At 34.8% G+C, this 22370-nt stretch overlaps 1 protein-coding gene across 1 annotated transcript; it reads left to right on the forward strand.

Annotated features, from left to right (window-relative positions):
• Nucleotides 1–1023: 1023 nt before the first annotated feature.
• On the forward strand, nucleotides 1024–22010 carry LOC124451630 (rho GTPase-activating protein 45-like). Its single transcript, XM_047002269.1, has 13 exons — nucleotides 1024–1302; nucleotides 1385–1847; nucleotides 5770–6010; nucleotides 9262–9310; nucleotides 19100–19208; nucleotides 19610–19695; nucleotides 19873–19939; nucleotides 20568–20632; nucleotides 20777–20821; nucleotides 21057–21122; nucleotides 21527–21607; nucleotides 21715–21783; nucleotides 21904–22010. The coding sequence occupies exons 1-13, from the start codon at nucleotides 1159–1161 to the stop codon at nucleotides 21940–21942; spliced, it is 1524 nt and encodes a 507-aa protein (XP_046858225.1). The 5' UTR covers nucleotides 1024–1158; the 3' UTR covers nucleotides 21943–22010.
• The last annotated feature ends 360 nt before the right edge of the window (nucleotides 22011–22370 follow it).

Below are 22370 nucleotides of genomic sequence, written 5' to 3' on the forward strand. Positions count from 1 at the left end.
GGTTGTTAAGAAATATATTTTATTAATGAAATGCTTATATTTACTGTTATATAATCATTGTATTACGAGTATTTATTTTCAACTTTTCGTGTCGTATAAGCGACTTAGATTGTGCTATTTATTAAATCGGAAGAAAAGACCAACGTGAAACTTCCTGAATCCTCTTTGATGTATTCTTTCTGAAAATAACATCTTGCAGAACACATTTGACATCTTTATCATTCTTTTAAAACTAGATGTTCCTTCATATAAGACAAATTTTCGTCTTGGATCGTACGGTTGTCTGTTGTATTGGCTCACTGAGCCTCAAAGCACATGCGAAGGAAAATATATTATTATTGTTCTCATTTTTTATTACTATTTCACGTAACATGAGCTTTTTACCGTGATACATTAACAGCCAATAGATGCTCGAGTTCGTAGGCGTTTGCTTTTCATATAACACAACTTTGCTTTTAAAGTATTCATTGCTACACCATCTTTCGAGGGATTGACTTGATTTTTGGTAAGATGGATATTTGCCCAACTCGTGGGTAAAAATTCTCAGGCTGAAGTTTTTTCTCAAACCTCAGACTAACGCACACAATCCCCTGTCCCTACCTAAATTTTGCATTAATTTTAATATTTTAACTTTTAAGCCTCGTTTTATGGAAGTGAGGAGATAGAGAATTCATCATTCATCGAGTTACTTCGCCTTCATTTCTGTGCCTGCTATGCTTTTGGCCCCAGTGAGCAGTTTCCTAACACAAGTTAATAATTTAATATTTATAAAGTTCAACCATTCAAATACAATAGCAACAGAATGAAAAAGAACTTCATCTAAAGAGAGAGTGAAGCTATTGCCAAATTAAATTTTCCCATGCAAAAACGGCAAATTCCTCCGAGAGGTGGGATATTGTTTCTCTAAAGCTAGAATATTTTAAATATTTCGGTATGTTAAGTTCGTCAATGGGTAAATGTTAGCCTTAGAAATTAGGATCACGTGCTAAATAATTTCTAACATTGTTTACCTTCGCGTTACATGATCCGTAAAATATAATAACATTGCTGAAATACATGTATTGAAATGACAGACTATTGCCAAGATGCGATAACAAGTTCATTTTCTTTACCAACTGTGCAAGTCGAGAAAGAAATTTTAAAATTGATAAATTGACAATGTGGTGGAATAGAGGTAACAGTGTTAAAAAAAGAGAAAAGTCAACACCAGCAGACGAATTTCGCACAAATACAAGTAGAGAAAGAAACGATTCTCCTAATCGTGGACAGACACCACCAAGATCACTTCCGATTGGTTTGCCGGTAATATTCCTTATAGGTTAATATTTAACCTTCTAAATAGTCTAACAAATTTTTAATTTGCTTATGATTTCCTTTGTGGTAGATTGTACAGCAATCTCGTCAGCCATCGCGTTATTCATGTGTTTATGATGATGGTGGAACAGAATTAAAAAAATTTCATAAACGCAGAAGTTTGGATAATATTGATTTTCATTCGGATAATGAGACTCTTGATGTGCGAAATCACAGAGAGACTTTAGAGGCCGTCAAAGATATTGAACCTCACAATGATAAACAAGACAAGCGACGTTACTCAGTGGACACCGCAAAATCATTACGCCAATCCTCATCAAAAACTTCACTACGGTCCTTAGCTTCACCTGATAGCTCTAAAAGCTATTCGTTGAACAGTCTTTCTTCATCCTACGGTGCCGACATTACTGACTACCAAATGGTCGACCAGGAAGGCATTATAAATCTCACTGTTCACGTTCGACAATTTTCTGATGCTATAAACAATCTCAGGAGCGCATTTTCAAGCAATGGCTCGGACACCGACTCAGATGGTAGGGTTATTTTAAATATTTATTGAATATGGTCACCGCTTGTGTCGTTTTTGATGCGGTTTTCGTAATTGTTTTTATCGAAATACAGTTGCCTGAATAGTCGGTTTTGTCTTTGAAGAATTTTAATTGCTCGATGGCTTTTGAAACATAAGTGCAAATTACTTCTCATATTGAAGAATTTAGCCACATGTTTGATAAAGAAAGGTCACTTTTTCTGCTTTTACTTATGAGAATGAGCATCAATAAATCAATTGTATAATACATAGAACAAGCGTATTTTAAAACACTAAAGAATGTTCACAGCACGCATCCTAAAGTTTCCCGTGACCAGGCGACTGGAATGTTTATTTTACCAATATCGTTTCGTTTAAAAGAACAAGGTTAATATTCAGCACAAATTATTGTTTACTGATTGCCAATGGTTGCAACATTTCTTGCGCTTTTTTCACTCATTAACAAATAATTTGAAAGAGCAAGAGTTAAAGGATCTTAAAAGTGCCTTTGTTTTTTTTTATTGTTTATTATATGGACGTGAAAAAAGTCCCTCCTAACGTAATTTAAATATATAAAGTGAAGTGGTTACGTAGTTTAGTGTAGGAGTTAAGTCGTTTGCAATTTCACTTGTAAATGATGCTAATCAACTGCCTTAATTGATTCGTAAATAACGAAAGGACTTCAGTTATAAATTTAAAATAAAGATGCAAATTATGTTAATGGAGAAGAAATATTTATCATAATTTATTATTTCTTAGCAATACATATGTTCTTACCTAAAATATGGAAACATTTATCATTTTCATAGTTTACATTAAATCAAAACTTCTTTGACGTTTATGATAAAGGAAACTTTTGCCAAGTGAACCATAATCAAATGTAATCATGGTATAATCATTTTCACTTTTAAATTTTTTTGTCAGTGACTGATTGTGGTCAATACATATTCTTTTTATTTGATCAACACTTACTAATTTTGATCATGCTTTATGTATTTGTACAATTGAGCCGGCTCATATTTTAATTTAACCCTTTTGGCATTCTTTTTAAGAATATTTTTGCATGCATGCACAATAAACATAGTTAAAATAGTTCAAACAAACTAGAAGATAAGTTACAGCTAAAAAAGCATGTGTTAAAGTTCTGTAAGACTCAGAAAAAGGAACAGCAAATTCTCTTTAGTCTTGTCTTTGCACATTAAGCATGTTATCTTCTTGGAATGTGGTCATGAATTAATGAAGTGCATGTGAATTTGGATGAAGTGCCCGTACATAGAAAGGATCCTCTCTCATCAGTGACCACAGAAGAATGTAATGTTAATAGGGCAAGGCTGGATTTATATTTTGTGCAATGTCCCCTTGCCCTCTCTTCTGCCAAAAAAAATACAGCAGTAATAAGATAAATATATCTGCCTTATGATGTTATGTTTAAATCAATGCGTTGAATGTATTTCTGCCAAAGTTTACATCCTGAAACACCAACATTGTTTAGTAATGATATGACTATTGACATTTATGTTGAATGGTGAACGTCAAACTCATACTAAGATGAAAAATGATACAATAAATCGAAAATGCTAGAAATATTTGTTTAGCCTTTGTCACTTCTTCTTTAACCTGGCATATCTATACCTAGATCACAATAGTTACAGTCATTTGGAAGCACATCTATGATCACCGAGAGACTTTCTCAAACCTTTACTAAATACTAAACAGCACTCTTTCAGTTTCCATTAATTTTTTCACTGTTTATCCTTTGTTCTCTTCATTTTTCTCATCACAATAACTATTTTGTATTTTACACTATAGCATTTTGTGCTATCTGACTGCACTTTAACCTGCCACTACTTTGCAATCACTTATCCCTACATTATTTAAATATGATATGAACTGCCTGTGTGCTCCAACCTCCACTCTTTTGAGCAAACTGTGTTACTACTTCTTCCAGATACTTACACAGCCATTTCTATTCTTTTTACAAAGTCATGTACCAAATGTCCTTACTTGTTCCTGACCTGAATACCATACCTACTCATTACTTCCTCGTCACCTCTGTTGGCTGAAACAACATGACCAAGTTGCAGTTAGAGCCAATAACAACCCTTTCACTTCTTTGGACATTCAGACTTGCTTCATCCAGTTCACTTTAAAATTTCTTCTCTTACAATTCACATCTTAATTACCTGTTGTTAATTACCACTTATTACAGTAAGAATCATAATTTCAATTTCTAACTTCAAATGTATTTCTCTATCTGAAGTTCTCTTTACCTCCATAACACTCCTAAGAAACTCTTCCTTCAAGATAACGCCATTTCTTTTCTCCTCAACACCAAATCAAACAACTTTCTCTCCGGTTTTTGAACACACAAGATGTGTACTTTTGTCCTTTGCATCTAATGACCATAGGAAGATCGTTGGGGAGGGAGGCCATATTCACATATGCATATTATATTCTGTAGAACACGCGATTATCGTTCTTCCTACGCCCCTTTCTGAAAGTGAAAGTTGAGGGGGCGTGTGCTCCCTCGTGCCCCCCTTCCCACGCCACTGCGCTCATTCATTCTTTCAAACAACTCTCAACCTTTTATTTTCATAGTCCCAATATCTAAATTTCTTACTCATATTGTCAAACTCATGTCTTTCCTTTTCTCTTCCTCTGGGCGAATAAGTCTTACTCCTTTTTTCGATTAACAGTAGCCCACTTTCCATTAGTGATCTGCCTGGAAACAGCACTCGTTGCGGTCGTTGTTAGCCCAACTTCGTGATTCCAGATTCCACTGATTCCAGATGGAAATCACAGAATTGAATCACATACTGGCAAAAGTTTTTACACTGCTTGATCTTCCTGACGCAACCCTTTACGTTTCTCCGGCAAAGGGACCAGCACAGGAAAGATGCTCTTTATGCTTTATAACATGCAAAATACCGAAAGCACAAAACAATAGTGATAAAATTATACTTTATAGTTTTAAGGAAAGACGTTTGTATGTATGTCAATCAAGCATATCAATAATGTTTTGAAAATTTAAATCAACGTACGGCCTATTTGAACAACCATCGTGAATGATAAAATAAAAGAAAAAGATATGTTAGTACTTATATTCAAATTGAGTATAGTAGTGTTTAATTCGTCATTTCTTCTTGATGAATTTTCTCACACATCTTCTCAAACATCTTTCCTTGGATAAGTTGGATGACAATGACGTTCATATCATGTAAACATCAATTATTTTCGTTTTGAACTTTTGATATAGATGTTTATTTTAAAAATTGCTCTCGGGCGTTTAGTAAAATGATTGCAGTACTAAAATTTTGCGCTAAAGTTTGATGGCTTTTATTCTAAAATAAGTCTTATTTGAGAAGTAAAGCCTTGAGTGCATGACGTCAGGCATCCCGTAAGTAGACCTCATTTAACCTGTAAGAATGACCTCAGGTTACCCGTTAGGATGACATCATGTAGCCTGTAGGGATGACATCATGTAGCCTGTAAGGATGACATCATGTAGCTTGTAAGGATGACATGTAGTCTGTAAGGATGACATCAGGTAGCCTGTAAGGATGACATCAGGTAGCCCGTAAGGATGACATCATGTAGCCTGTAAGGATGACAGAAGTTAGCCCGTATAGATGACGTCATGTAACCCGTAAAAATGACATCAGGTAGCCTTGTGAGGTTGACATAAGGTAGCCTGTAAGGATGACATCGCTTAGTCTGTAAGAATGATGGTAGATAGCCAGTAAGGATGTCTCTCGCGATTGAATTAGTATTCTGATTTATTTGGTGCTTATTTTAATTATGTTAGCACGGGTAAATGCTTTTGAAATTTTTTATTGGTGTTGACTTTCAATACATATATCTAGCTTTGTCCACTCCAATTTCGTTGGAATGACGATGCATGTTCAAATCCATCTCATTGTACGTTTTAGAAAATCATGAGGGTGAAACTACCTTGGAAAAGTACCATGCAAAAGTTCATAAATGCTTGGCAGATGTGTTATTTCATTTAAAAGAAGTGATTCATCGTTTTCCATCCATGAACACTAATGAGATTTTTACTGCGGCTGGTATACTTATCCGTAACGTCAAAAATCTCAGTCATGTCGACAGGAAAAACCCAGATGAATTTAACGAAGTAATTGATCAGTTGGCTTTAATCTTTAGTAGCAGGTGCGTTTGTGTCTTGACCTCTTGTAACAACTGCGCTTCATTTTTGTTCTTAGCCTCTGCGCATGCGCTGCTATCCTTCAATGTTTTTAAGAATGTTTGTGACTATGTGTGTACGTTCGTCCTAATCATTGGTTTCGTTCGTTTTTGTACGTTGTCTCTTTGCCAAAATATTTGGTCAGCATCGCATTATTTGTCGTGGCGTTATATTTTTTATGATTTGATTTTTTCTACGGTTCATTGACATGAAAACATTTGCTATAGCTTTGCCCATCAATAATTAGATACAGTCTTTGTCTGCGTTTGTGTCATTTAACACTATTTTTGACTTTGCTTGATTATGTAGGTTTGATTCATGCATAGTGACATTGCAATATGTAAATGTATGAAAATTCATTCACAATTACTTGCAATGCAAGTTGTGAAAAAAGGGCAATTTTAACAACATTATTACTTTTTGAGTGATAAACTACTCCATGTCGTGCAAATCTAGAAAAGAGAACTTTAACATACATTCTTGGAAATTATCTGGTGCACCTTGGTGTGAGATCTGCTGGCAAACAATTGCATGAAAAGCTATTCAATTTAAAACATTAACGCCCCTTTAAAACTTGAAGGATTTCAAAGTTTTTAAGAAAGGTTTCATAAAGTATGTAATAGCATCTTTGGTTTTCTGAAAATCAACTTCCTCTCTACAACCGATGCAACTGCGACACTTATTCCAAGATCTTTAGAAGGGCGTTATCAAAATTTGACGCATCTAACTTTGAATCAACTGCTTCGTATAGGTACTCGAATTTCGTCAAGGCTGTAACTCCCTTTAGCTCCACCAGTTTACTAACACGTCAAAACTGTCATTTACATCAACAAAATTTTTCACTTGTTGATGCTACCCTCCCCACCCGTGTTGACAAGTGACTCCCCAACGACAATTTTATTTTGTAAAGCAAAAATTTGATTTGGGTTACAAACTTAAACATAGCTCTGAATACCGTATATTGTTCATGGTAAATAACAAGTGAGTAGTTCTTAAAAGAACTGTTGAAAATCAAAATGAAGATTGCGATAAAATTAAATGACAGGATGGATTTCGGCAGTCCTCTCACCAGGTGTCTGCTCAAATGAAAACCGAAATTTACGTCTATTTATAACGAAGACAAGCATTTGTGTTAGTTTTCCAAAGCTCGTCTGTTGTCACTCCAAGAGTTTCAGATTCATAATTCTTACTGAATCGTTTTCAACTTTCACAGTTAATTGCATATTTGAAATACTTTTTGTCATTTGCTTGGAAGCAATCGACATAAGCTCAGTCTTAAGCTACATTAAGGCTGGTCTTTTTGGTAATTAAAATGAAATAAAGCTAGAGAAACGTCTTAGTTTTACTCAAGAATGAATAAAGACAAAAACAGTAAATAATCATGCGTAATGTTTGAAGGTTGTACTTACAATTAGATGATGAAACGGTCAAAAGATTGCCGCATCGTTTTAAATACGCTGACTTTCTACAGTAAGAAAATTCTATTATGAAAAACACATCATATATATTATATTAGGAAAGTCTCGGTGAATTTCTTTTACAGGTCAATGTTAAAAAATTTATGAATTCATTCGAATATACTACTGCCTTATACTGCCTTATACTTGTGTTGTTTTTGGAACTGAAATTTAGAGTGGAAAAATGTACCTTATTTTTATCATGACTGGCCACTTGACCTACGATTACATGAATAATGAACATGTACTTATAATAACCAGGGACCGGTTGCACGAAGCCAGGATCGCGTTATCCATTGAATAGCAAATTTTTTTAAACTTTAATAAAACCTTTTAAAAATAAAAAAATATAAGATCCCAACTGAACGATCACTGAAATAAAACATTGTTTCGAAGATTACGACAATTCTTTGTCGTAAGAAAATTATAAACACTTTTTTTACAAGTTTAAAAATATTTGCTATACAATGGATAGCGCTATCCCGGCTTTGTGCAACCGGCCTCAGGTGCGTAGTGTGACATTTTGAACTTGGGAAGAGGGGGGTGGTGTGCCCAACGAGCACGAGGTACTTTGAACGCATTTGGTGAAATAATTTGTTCAGTTTGTTCAATATCGTGCTTAATGAATTGATTACATAAAAACCAATTTTGGGAAAAAGAGACTTCATTATTTATTGTGGAAAATCGGTTCATAAATTCAAAAGCGATATAAAAATCGTATCATTACCGACCAACTCTTACGACAATTTCACATTTGATTTCCCCTTCCTTCTACGCCCACGTATGCTACGCCCTTGATAGTAATTATATTCTAATATGCACAACACATAATCTGCTCATGTCCACAGTATACATATAAACCAACAACAAGCGTGTTAGATCTTTGATTCCAAACTCACTGTCCAATGCAGTGATTGATTCCACTGAATTGTTTCCGCATTTGAATTGTTCTATATGTTCAAACCAAGTTTGGGGTTCGGCGCTGATCAATCATTGCACAAAATTGTAGGAGTTGTCGTTCCTAGCTGATCAATTTTAGTTCAGGTCAGCTACCTATCACTGTTTTGTTTACAATGAGCTTGGAGAGCTTCCAATTTTGGAATTATGCTCTTAAAATAGTTGTTACTCAGCAAACGTTACCCACAGGATGTCCAAAATAATTCTGGGTAACCGCTGCGTTACAGCAAGGGTCGTTTTTAATCATTGTTTATGGTTTTGAGGTTGATTTTACGTCGAAATCTGGTTGACAATTGTGGTTTTTAAGAACCCAAATTAGATAAATACCTTTTGAAATAAAGTCGAATTTTCGGTTTAAATCTTGTCTCTTGCTATTATAACTCGAATCTTGAGTTTACAAGTTGATGTTTTTTGGAGTGTGTGTTCTCATTTATTTTTTCAAATTACGTAGATATAGATGTTTTGATAATCATATTTGCAGTCGCCCAGAGCCAATTAACCTCCTTACGATTTTTACATTATTATATATTGTACACAAAAATACAACAAATTGACAAAATTGAACTAGATGTATAACAGAAATGCAAAGAAAAACTAAAATTTCTCAATTAAACTTTTTTGTACGGTAAAAAAGGTTTATTCCTTACGTAATTTATGACTCGTATCAACTATGAAACATTTTGCTTCCGAAAGACAAAAACCTCAACAAAACAGCTTTTAGAGCTTTAGCGAGGTCTGCTGTAGCAACAATGTTTGTATTTTGAGGAACGTTTATGTGAGCTTTATCCTCTGATTTTTTTTAGTATTTCCGATCTATTGACGGGTGACCAAGAGCAGGAACCCAATCACAAGGTAAAAATGCATTACGCCTAGAAGTCAGTCATTAGATATAGTAAAAATGAATGGGCGGGTTTTGGGTGAAGGGTTAAAGTGAGTTGTTCTAGATACTCTTATAGGGGCAGTATTTGGTTTCGTTCATGCACTGTTTACTAGAAAGTATTAGTCTTGAAAAATTATTTTTATTTACTCCATGAAACTCTTTAAATGAAAGCAGAAAATCTACAAATGTCCCCGCATCTATACTACGTTGTGCGTATAATGTACCTCTGTACGAGTGTAACTGTTGCGCCTGATGCACTTTGATATGTAGCTACTGATGAGTGGCAGCTAAGTGCTTTTGATTTTTGCTACAAATGGCACAAGGAGAGGCAGCGCATGTAACATGTCGGCTAGCGAGTGCCAACACATTTGAATAAGGATGTCCGGTGAAAAGGATCAGTTTATGATTTTGTAAAGTAGCATTTATCGTCTCAGGATTTTTTTGAAAAATATGGTCATTTTCTTCAAACGTTTAAGGCTCGTTTTTTGGTGAACGCTTGTGTATCGTCAGTCGTACATGATTTAGACTTTGAAATATTCTATTAAGCCGTATTACCGTTCACGTTTTCATTTTTATTCCAATATGGCATTTAATTATAGTGTGTATTTTTATAACCTAATCTTTACTGGTATGTAGCTATGACAAATGAAAGCAGGCATATATTTCCGGTTGCCCAAATTTGCGCGGCATAAACTATCAAGAATGCATACCAATGTGTTCCTTTATAACAAGATGCAATTGCTATCAAGTGCGTTCATTGATTTTAATTTGGGCGATGCTCATCCAAAACAAGATCCTTATTTATCCCATGCATGATTTTGAACTCAATCCTACTCCCATTGTTGGTATATGGATTCGCTTTGCTTACCAAACTCGATACAACTCAATGCTTACAAACAGAAAAATATTATGCACTAGTATAATTTACCAGTATTCTCTATTTATAGTTCACTTTGAACTCAATAGAGCAGATCATAGTTTTCTGTTCAAATGAACGCAATGTTGAGCTCACTTGTAAAAGAAAGCTAGCTCTTGTTTAACGTAACTCTGCGGTGTTCAGTGGTTAAAAGATGCTTTAATTTTTCAAGCCGCATTTCCAGTTGAAAAACTGTACTTGGGAATCAATATTTTCGATCCGTATTTTTGAAATTGAAATTCTCGATTTATTCAAAGAACTTTGATCGAAAAAATTCGATCCGCTGAATATTTTTGAGAGTGAAAATCTGACCTCTTATGGCCATTTAACTTGATGTTTTATTCCAATTCATAAATGGGCTATAAACTTATAATTTCAACATGGAATAACGCGCTGTTCTCGTTCACAACAACCACCATGCGTAAAAACTCGCTTTGTTTTGTATTGATTTGTCGTTAGATTAGAGGTGCTTTTCAGACAAACCAAAATATTTCCATTTAGTCTGGTCATGCTTGTGACACAAATTAATGAGAAAAATGTGACATTCATTCTAGAAAAATGTGCTTTATAATTATAGATGTGGCTCGTACGTGCGTCAAAGGGCGTGTGTAAATTACATGTTTAATCGTTGTCTTGTTCAATATACACAAATACTTTTTCATGAAATGCAAATAGTTATGTTGTTTAATTCAGAAAATTTTTCATTAGTCAAACGATGAATATTTTTGGGTGCTTTGTAATGATGAACTCAATTTATTGTTGGGGAATGATTATTGCAGATTGACATATTTTAAGCTCTTTATGGTCGCATTATATATGATATATATAGCCAAACGCCTACAACATATCTGGTACTTTTTTTTGTTCAATTTGCTCGCACATACGTTTGCAGTCAGTCAAACTAAACTTGATCCCTCTCAGACACGTATCAGTTTATTTACTAGCTCGTTCCATGAAACCAATTGTCTTGTGTTTCTTTCATGTCGATGATAAGTGCACTTTTTCTCCCAAGAGTGGAATGCAAAACTTGCAGACGCATCAAATAACCAGTTATCCTGCGGAGATATTAAGGCCAGAGGTTGTAGTCTTGAGTCTGTTTTAACCTGTCAAGCGTATTTCTTTCCCAATCTTTCATCGGCGTGTGTTTATTACATAAACTATACACTCTTGGTCATCCATCTTTTTGCTTGTATCGTTCTACAACTTACGACAACATATCTCTCGCAAATGTGTGTGGTATGCGGGAATGCAAATGTCACTCTCCAGCTCTTGTGCTATCTCAGTGCTTCGATTCTTCATGGTTGCAAACATTTCGGTACGTTCTCTTTTCAATCTATGTCAATATTTTAAATATAATCACGTACGTTATAATATATATTGGTCACAATATCATGTCCACTGGACGTTGTGGTAACAGTGTTTCGTTTCTACTTCAATGTTGACGTATAGTAAATATGATATTGTATTTTTATCGCGGCGTTTAGTGATTATTTTCAGAAATGTATCAGTCAAGATTGCACTTTAGAAGATGCTGCAATCACGCTTGCTTGTTTTAAGATAACTCCAAACATTATGAATGATACATTTCGTCTGTAATACACAAATGTACGTCACTGTGTAATGGTTCATTTATTTTTTTGTTATTTTTATCGAAGAGTAATTTAATTGAACAAAAATCATTGGGATAATTTACTCTTTAACTCTTTATTGCAACATAAAAGCGAAATCAAACGTTGCGGTAACAAGCGTTCAATTTTTTTACGATATTTTAAATGACGTATATATAATCTTACTGAACCATTTAAGTGCATAAAATTGGTGGTAAATATGCCCATGGCTGTTTCATATCCTGTTGGTAGTCGTACTGTATGAGTTAGTTGAATCCGAGTTTCGGCAAGCCTTGAACATAGCGAAAATAATTCATCGTTTTTATTTATGGTAATGCTACTGCTTGTACTCCTGAACTCAGTGTAGGTCCAGCTTGATCATTACTATTAGTTTATCTTCAATATGTACCCTACAAATTTCGGACGGAATTTGCTGTCAGCTATATAAAGAATTAACCACCTTATAAAATATGTAAACCGGCAGGGAACTTCGTCGTCTATTGTCCTTGCCAAAATAACGGATACGTTAACTTTACAGCCACGTAGTGAGGTAAAAACGATTATTCGAATCTTTAAAGATAAAACTGGTATGATTTATATCGACGGTATCTCAATTTATTTATAACATGTGCCGGACTAATCACTAATCCGCATCTAAACGTATTATGTATACATCAACAAAACAATTCCGTTTACCAATAAAGTTTATTGTCTATCATGTATTTTTTTAAGCGGTACCATTGTGATGTGTTTTCGTGAATGATGATTAGATGAACAGATTTGTATACAAAAATATAATTCTTTCAACGAGGTTGTTTCGCAGGCAGATTTCATGATTATCTCAAAGTGTTACTTTTAGCAAAGGTTAAATGGGATGTTAGGCAACCCTTTGCTCTCACAATCAAATTTCCGAATACCTTTGAAAAAGTGCAAGATTCCTTTCGTGCAACAAAACCTAGTCAAATCATCACAAAAAGTGTTTGTTTCTGCTTTTTTGATGTTTTTCAGTTTTACAACATTTTCAAAAGAATCAACCCCATTTACTTTTCATGATTTCATCCTTTTATTCGTTGGATTCATGGCCGTCTCAGAATCGGACTCATTCACTAACCAAAAAAATCACATATGATCTTCTCACCAATCCAGAAAGAATAACGTTTGGATTTTTTAATACTTTATATATATCTGCATGAGTAAAAAGGATTTGACCTTAGTGCAACAAGCTATGTGAATCGCTTGGTTTGATTTCATTTAACCCTGTTTTGCTGCACGAATTTAGAAAATCTGTGAGCGTTATGGTTTGTACATTTTATAATCCGAAATCGTTTTCAATCCAAGTTAATAGTGAGGGAAATTCATCAAAAACATTAAGTCCTTAAAAAAGTTTTAAAACTTTCAATAAATCCTGTTTGTTAGAATATTTCGTTGACAGTGATACGTCTGAAGGCAACAATGCCTCTTAACATTCCGTTTTTGCCTCACTCTCTGTCTATTGTTGAAAGAAGGAAAGCTACCCTACTGTTGTATGTTCAGTTTATCGGATTTCTCAAGTTTTACCCATAAATATGTCTCAGGAATGCAGTAAATTTGAAAGAGTGTTTTGTAATTTTAAATTTTAGGCAAACTCAAAGTTTTACCAGAAATATCTCTGCAACAGATGAGTGATTTAAAAGTAACCTGTGGTGCCTACTGCGCATGTACTTTTCCATATTGTTACAACTAGCAAAAAATAGGGTGCGATATAAGGGAAAGTAAGGCAAGCGAAAGGTTCGATCATTTCATCACATTTGTGAATGCGGTATATCAGCGGATCTTCAAAATGAGCAAGAAAAAAAATTTGGTTCGTCAAAACAAGTCAAATGAAATTTACATTGATAAAATTAAAACAATCTTTTGTGTAACATTAACTATAGAGGATTCAATCATGGACGTTTTTGATATTAGGATCTTGATCATTGCAAATGTTTTTAGCGTACGTGAAATTACTCGAGCCGGTCTTCTCATTTTATTATATCTTAGCTTGTGCCCTCTTAAACGTTTCTCTCTGCCAGTCAGGAAAGATTTGAGGACGACTGAATTATTTCCTATGATTCTATATGCCGTACAGTTAAGTGGGGAAATAGGATGAGGAATCACTGGCACATTCATTCAAAACACGTGGCAAATTTGATTTGAAAAAATTCCAAGGATGAAACACGCTGTTTACATGTCGACGAGAACAGAGTTTTTGGGGGACATTTAGCTAATACGTCAAAGTAAAAATAGTTTAAACGTGAAAAAGAAATTTGGGGAAGCATTGCCTTTTGTTAATGAGAATTTTTTTCTCCTCGAAACTTGGTTAGTGAATAATAGTCACACTGTAACCTCATCAATATCACGACCGCAGTCGCATTTTTCAAAGCAAAATAAATTTTAGGCTTGCCGTATTACATACACAACCGCTGTGATATTTTCATGGACACTGCATGTGTCCATTTACGCTGTTGCTAAGTAGTCATTGCAGATTTGGTTTTATTAAACCCGCTGTGATAGAATGACGCAGAAGACCGATAATTTTACTCAAGTCGATATTTAATGCAATTTTTAGCTTTCTTCAAATCCGTGGCAGGTTACTTTAAAGACAAGTCCGTTGTAATTTCCCAAGTTATTTTGTCCTTGGCAAAACAAAAAATGACCATTAATTAATCAAATCTGATATAGTTGACTGTGCTGTTGATTAACTGAAAAATTAGAGTTTTCGAATAGCTATAACTGAATTCATTCATGGTGTATAAGCAATTATTGTTGATTAGTATAAGGTCCTGGAATTTTAATTTACGTAAATATATTTGAACGTAATTATGCGAACCTTCAAAGTATAGCTGGGTGAAAAGATTTGTAAAAGAAAAGATAAGTTCTAGACTTGTTGTTATGTATTTCTTTCAACGCTCGGACCTCGTTATGATCGCATTCGTCATTTCGTTTCAGTCTTTCTGAAATTTTTTTTTATCATAATTCGCTTACTTTTCATCATAATTTGTTACCTTCAAAAAAGTCTAATTTCAAGTTTTTTGTTGCTTTTGTTGCATTGACTTTCATATTAGACGTCAAATTACTCAAATATGTCTAATAATCTCATCAATGTCTTATGCATTTCTATTTATAAATCTTTATGCATTTCTATTTATAAGAGATTACATTGTTTATAAATATTGTTTTATTTGTATGTATACAGCTGAGGGTATAAGAATTAGAATATTTTTTTACAGTGATAAGAACGAGTCCTCAGTCTCCTTGATATTTTTTTTCGTGTGTGTAATCATATAGTGGTGACATATCCATTAGAATACAAAGCATTCATCTTGTTACCTGTGTTTTAGTTGTATGTTCGTCATTTGTATTTTTCATGTATGGCTATATACACAACATAAAAATTACTATTCTGATTTTTTAACCTGTATGTATATTTTTTTTATGTTGTGATTATATATTATGTAGGACTATGTCCCCATCCCCATAATACACTAGTGACTCCTGTACTTCGGACACAGAATTTGCAGTTAGACATTGCTACACATTTGTATGGCAATGTCACCAGAGTGCTTAAACTACACATGTGATATGTGTATATGTATATCGATGTATCATATTGTTTTTATCGTTGTTATTTTGCTTCGTCTTTATTGAGCACTCAAGTCAAAGTCTCATAAAGACAAGGACAGAGTCTTAAGTGCATGATATTGAGCGCAGCTCTGAAGTGCTCAACACCAATAACGACAGGGGTGTAGCTAAAAAGCGGACGACGGACGCGGACGGCGGACGCGTCCGCTTTTTATCTACACCCATACGACAGAGCAAAATAACAATTATGATAACAATAATAACAATTATAGTAACAATAACAGTAGTCTTGATAATTATGGTATAAATTATAGTAATAGTTAACAGTGGTATAATAGTTTGAATTATGATAATAATAATGTTATTTTATGCAATTGAACATCTACAAAGGGAGACCTCTCGGAAGCGGACACTGCTTTTGGGGCCTTGCCAAAGCGCTATGTATGAAGTTAGAGTACGTGTCACTTTTTTACTTTTTCACTATAATGTAATTGGTGTTAGTATAAATTTTTCTCATCAACCCGATAACTTCATTTCATACATCTATTCTATGATATATTGTTTCTTTGCATGGAAGTCTTGACGATTCAAGTGTCCATTTGTATGAACTTGCATCTGCACTGTGATTGGATGCTTGATGTTGTAAACATGTGTCGTCAGCCCACACTGTCAGGCAATTTTACCTTCAACGCAAATGATAATTTGTTTCATTCTTTCGGTTTATATTGTTAGACGCATTTTACACATGCGCCTTTAGCACTACTTTCTGTACTTGAGCATTTGACTTGCGAGATGATCGATTTATTACAGCAAGCTTACTTCGTATTTAACACAATTTTTTCTCTTTCACCCAGTTGATGTCATGCACATATGTCTTAACCGGATGTACCTAAAACAGCCTGTTTAGAAACCAACCTTTATGCAAGAAGTGAATTTTAACTACAAAACTCAAAGGATTTTATTTCAATCTATGTTAAAATTGAAAGTATAAACCCGACCCCGCTTTTTCCATGGACCCCACTTTTTCCATGAGCAAGTAGTTTATTGGGTAAAATTTAGCATCCCACGTATTGAGTATGTTCTATGTTATTCTGCCCGCCACCACCCACTTTTGAACAGGTCAGTCTAAGTCAAATCCTGACTCTAAGCCATTCAAACTTTATCAGAATGAATTTTTAAGGGCATAGTCAAAAAAACCTGAAAGCGTCATTAATTTTAAGTATACATTTTATGTTTATCATTTTCATGGATTTTAAGTTCATGTTGTGTTACAAGCTTTCCTCTTGTCTGGCTTTCTTTTCCGTCAGGTGTGTTTACATTTTGAAGTACTTTGAATAATTTCGTATTGATAAGTGAAGTTGAGGCAAAGTATATCTGTCCCATTTTTTGACGTACGGAATATGCTCGTATCCTTCATTCAGTTTCAATACAACATTCATTCATGAAGAATGGTGTAAAAATGGTTTCGTTAAGAGCATTAAAGATATTATCTGTCCTTGGTAATGGTTCGTTTCATAACAATGATTACGGTGAATTTTCAGTACGTTCATTAAGTGTATAATAATGCATAGTTTTTTGTCAGTGACTTTCGTCGCAGTAAGGCATTACGTTTTGCTTGCGTTGATATCAATTAATAAATTTCGATTGATCTTACTGATAAATTAAGGTTGGATTAAAAGAAATGATTATTCTAAATTATCTGTGTTAACCAAAATCCTAGAGAAATAGATCGTCTCCTACAATTGTTAGATACCCTCTTTAAAACGTTTGCATAATTAGATAAGCATTCTTTTCATATTAATGTACATTCTTGTAATATGAAGAAACATATCTTAAATATGTTTCTACATGGGCCATCACGTTACGGATATCGTGGACCAAAAAATATTCCTCCATTCAGTTTTTAATAACTATTAATGTTAATAATGATGTGCTAATGCGTGTGTTGATAGAAATTGCATTATTGTGTTTATATATTGTATTGTACATTGTTTTCATATTTATTGCAAGTGATAATTGAGCACGAATTTAATATGAAAATGTAGGTGAATTTTTCTACGTTTTGGCGTAATAATTGCATTTTGTCCCAACTACCTGTTACGAATGTCCGCATGACATCTTTCATCGATCTGAAAGCTTCCTTAACGGAAATGAAATTGTTAGTTGATAAAAATTTTCATATTACCTTTTACGTTATATTATTATTTCGCCAATCATAAGTGGGCAAATTGTACGGGCAGTGTTTTTGATTGAGACATTAGAACTTGCGTTGGATGTTCGTTTACAACGTAACACTGACACCCACGTAAAAACGTTCTGTTGACATCCATGTTAAATCCTTGTGTGGACATTTTTGTACCGTATACCGCATTAGTGGTAGATAGGTACTTAAGGTGGAAGTTATGAACAGTACGACGAGTACGTGTTTGGTAGAGTGAACACCAAATAGTATAAGTATGTGCGTATGGTAAATTTAACGTAAGGTGAACACTGTGTAAGACGGTCACCACGCAAAGTGGTTATCATCTTATAAGTTAATCCGTGTGGAATACTTTGCCAGGTGAACACTGCAAGGAACAACGTATGGTGAACACCTCGCATGGTGAAAACCTTGCATGGTGAAAACCTAGAACATACAGTAGGGCCACTCCACTGAATTCTTTCGTGCCACGCATATCTTATTACGCATGTCATTATTATATTGGCAGCCAGTAAATTGCATTGTGTGACCAATAGGATTGACGATATGGCAAACGGCAGCCAGTAAACTAATTAAATACACAGCAGCCAGTTGCACAGCAAAGTGGACCTACTGTATATTCCTATACAGTGACCATATGAGATGAACACTTCGCATGGGGGAAAACTGGCATCGTGAGCACACCATGTGAGGTGAACACCGTGTATGGGGAAAAACCTGTATGTTGAACACCATGTCAGGTAAAAACTTGTATGGTGAGCACCATGTGAGGTGGACTCCACGTATGGGGAAAACCTGTTTGTTGAACACCATGTTAGGTGAAAATTTATATGGTGAGCACCACGTGAGGTGAACACCACGTGAGGTGAACACCATGTATAGTAAAAAACCTGTGTGTTGAACACCATGTTAGGTGAAAATTTATATGGTGAGCACCACGTGAGGTGAACACCATGTATAGTAAAAAACCTGTGTGTTGAACACCATGTTAGGTGAAAACATGTATGGTGAACACCATGTGAGGTGAACACCACGTATGGTGAAAAACCTGTATGGTGAACACCATGTAAAGTGAACATTACGTCAGATGTCGGACGTTGGTGAGATCGAAAATTTAGAGGGGGGGGAGGGAGCTTATATTTATACATGCATGTTATAATCCTTTGGAAACAATGGATTTCAAAAGAACTTAATACTGCATAACGTGATTATTTGAATACGAGCTCCCTCGAGCTTCTTGCGCCCAAGGTGTACACCATGTAAGGTCATAACATTGTATGGTGAGCTCCATGTAAAGTAAACTCCTTTGTGATGAAAACCACGTGGACGTCTGCGTGCTTTTGATGCACAAATCCAAATAATGCCTGCTCAGTTATCCTCCACCCAAATCTACAGTTTAAATGTCTACATGTTTTAACTGGTATGTTTTTACTATTAGACTGGTGATGATGGTGAGGATGTAGATGATTATACTAATGAAGATGAGGAAGGAAGTGAAGGAGATATTTTGTCAGAGAATATGAGTTTACATTCCAGACAAAATTCTGGTAAGTTCTAACTTAATTTGTACTTGTAATTTCATGTGGTTGGCTCATCCCCAAGGCACAAGATATCCCAGTATCCTACCGAGACAAAAATCAATAAGGCTTAATGTGTCTGATGAGACGTGTACTGTAGCACAATGCAAAAATCTATGAAATAGTCATTATTTAACGTGATAGTCACTTTATAAAGGTGTGATTTGTGGCGGCTGGTGCGAAATTTCGGACACTGGCGGTTTTTGTTTGCAGTTTTATTAGCATTTTTTGTGTAAATAATAAATAAATTTTTGCAATGACCCTCGGTGGTATTTTTCAAATCACGCGATAGAATACATTTTGAAATAATCGTGCTTTGTAATATTTTTTTCATCTTTCAAAGTTTGACATTCAGGTACAATATATTACAGGTAGTGATGTCCTTAACGATAAGGATGATGTTGAAATCGACGAAGTTTTGCTCAAAATGGAGGCGGGCGTCGACTTTTGCTTACAGGTAATGTATAAGCATTGTCGTGCGCAAATCATTTGTGAACGTTTCGGGGAAGATATAGCTGTATGTAGGTGGTATCAAGGATTGTTGCCTATTGAGGGATTTGCATAACTCTTTGTAGCAAAAACGTTTGAATTAAGATTTTCATAATATTTTCGATGTTTACTTGCTTTTTATTAGTGGACAAAATATTGGTCTAAATATGTGAAAGACATCGCCAACTATGTTGAAAAGAGAGCGCTGCTTGGTGAGTTTACGATCATAAATTATGCTTAAAATAGAAATAATTATGACAAAATGATCGCTATTTTAATCGTTTTGGTCAGTTATTTGTTGAAGGATCTGTGGCAAGTCCAGCATTAGGCGAAATATATTTCAACAGCCAATTGATTGTAGACCGTTTGATTATTTTGTAGACAATGTATTTTTATAAAGAAATCTTGAATTTAAAATGAGTTGCTGTAACATATTTTGCTTGTGGAATGGAAAAACTTTACGTCAGATTGTACAGAATAGACGCAACAAAATTCTATTCTCTTCATATAAAGCACTGACAGCTAAAATGATCATCTATCTAGCAAATGAGGCAGCTAGTTGATTTTCACTAGTTATCTTATCTCCTTATCGAAGTACATTACCCCAGAAACAGGACAAAACCATGACAAACATCGTAAATACAAAAGTAATGTTACAATGAAAAGCTTTTCAGTTACAACTCAGTTGTTATTTCGAAGAATCAATAACTTTTTAGGAAAGCCATCTTTAATTTTTAATTATGGAATGTTTCTTTTGCATTGCTATGCACCCATTAATGAAGCAATCCACGTATCTTCGTATGAAAATTCTTACAAAAAGCGTTCACGATTTTTTTGTAGAAGTGGAGTATACGAAACAGCTGACGAAGTTGGCTCAAGCTACAAGAGCTGCAATCAGTGAGGAGGTACATACATTCATCATTGCATCGCTTAGTATGTGCAAATCATCATTTGTACCAGCTCATTTTGTGCAATTGTTGATACTTCATGACAGATCTCGTAGGAATCGACGTTATAGTTCATGAATTATAACTTTTTGTATTTTATAGAGTAATCTTCCTTTTCAGTCGACGTTTATCACGGCATTAGAGCAGGTGCGTAACGAATTTGCATGCTCAAGGGATGTTTGTTTATTTTTAACACATGCGGTTTTTTATCACGTATGAAGTGTCGATCGTATGATTAGATAGGGCATGCAAGACATCCTCGCTTTCCTACCGCTTTCCATTAGTGTTAGCATTCCAGATGCCTAATTACCATTGAGTTCAACGCATACCGCTAACTTAACGTATTGGGCTGTATATTGACATACAGAGGCTTTTATTTCAGGACATGGAATATGCGCAAAAATGTCAGCAAACTCAGGTTGCTATCAGTGGATCAAAATTTATGGAGGTGAATGCATTTTTAAATTATTGTGCTTAACAGGTGTAAAAGGAAAAATAATCGGAAGAAAAGGTCCATCTTGAACTTATATATTTGAGTAAACATTTGACAAAAAGGTCCTTAGATGGACCTTTTCTTCGAAGTGTATTGTGTGCTATTTTTCTCTAACAAAATGTACATCTTAGCAATACTATATGTTTGTAAAAGTAGATCGTCCAGGTTGGTAGTGTTCTAAGAAGGTTTGTTTGTGTTGATGTTGACTGACGTTTCGACAACCTTAGCGGTAGTCATCTTCATCTCGACTCTACATTTACAAACATAAAAACGATACTCACGCGCTCTCAAACCATTTATTTTATTAGAAAACTTTTATAGAAGGTGAATATTATCATTAAAAACATATTACTTTATAGCCTTTAATGCAACGTCGTTCTGTTCACGATCGTGCCCGAAAAGATATGAAGGACGAGTGGGCGAAAACACGTCGACAATTGGTAAGTATTATGAGCAAACATCTTTGTAGTTTGAAGTAACGTTGAAAATCCTCATCGATCATTTGAAACCGTTTTCTCACTACGATTATTTCTTGTTTACCTTTAAGCACGATTCAGCAAATACGGTCAAAACAACAGAAAATAACTATCATAAGAGATATCAGGATCTTGAGAAGGTAACTAGTAAATTTATTGATCACAAATGATTTAGTGGTGTGTTAGCAATACATGAACCACCGACGGGTCAAGTATATTTTCTCAAATTCTCTTTTATCAAAATGCGTTGAATTTTAAAGGCGCTCTTTTCAGCCGTCGATCTTGATTGTTTTAGCTGAATCCTAGACAGGGAGACGTAAAAGAAATAAGTCGAGATGACAGTTTCTCGGTGTTCAGCTCCAACAAAGGAAAGAAAGAGGAAGAGCTACGAGGAAAGATGGAAGAAGCACAGCAGCTGTATAACAGTGCTATCAAGGTTGCCAATAACATGCAGAAGGCGACAGAGAAAACGAAAATTCGTATTGTTACTCAGACGAAACAACTTGTGAATGAATGCGACCGGACGTTTAGATCGGTGAGAATCACACACTCGCACGCTAGATTCATCTGATAAAGTTTGAAGAAGCTGTGTCATCGAATGCGCATTTTCTTTGCGCATGAAAACGAAAACCGTAAAATTCGTAATTTCCTGGGAGTTGTTCTGGTTTACTATCTTTCTCTTACTCCCAACTTTTCCATGAATCAAACGTTGATTTATTTCATTTAT

Source organism: Xenia sp. Carnegie-2017, unplaced genomic scaffold (genome assembly GCF_021976095.1).
Source record: "Xenia sp. Carnegie-2017 unplaced genomic scaffold, XeniaSp_v1 HiC_scaffold_1, whole genome shotgun sequence".
Lineage (NCBI taxonomy): Eukaryota > Metazoa > Cnidaria > Anthozoa > Malacalcyonacea > Xeniidae > Xenia > Xenia sp. Carnegie-2017.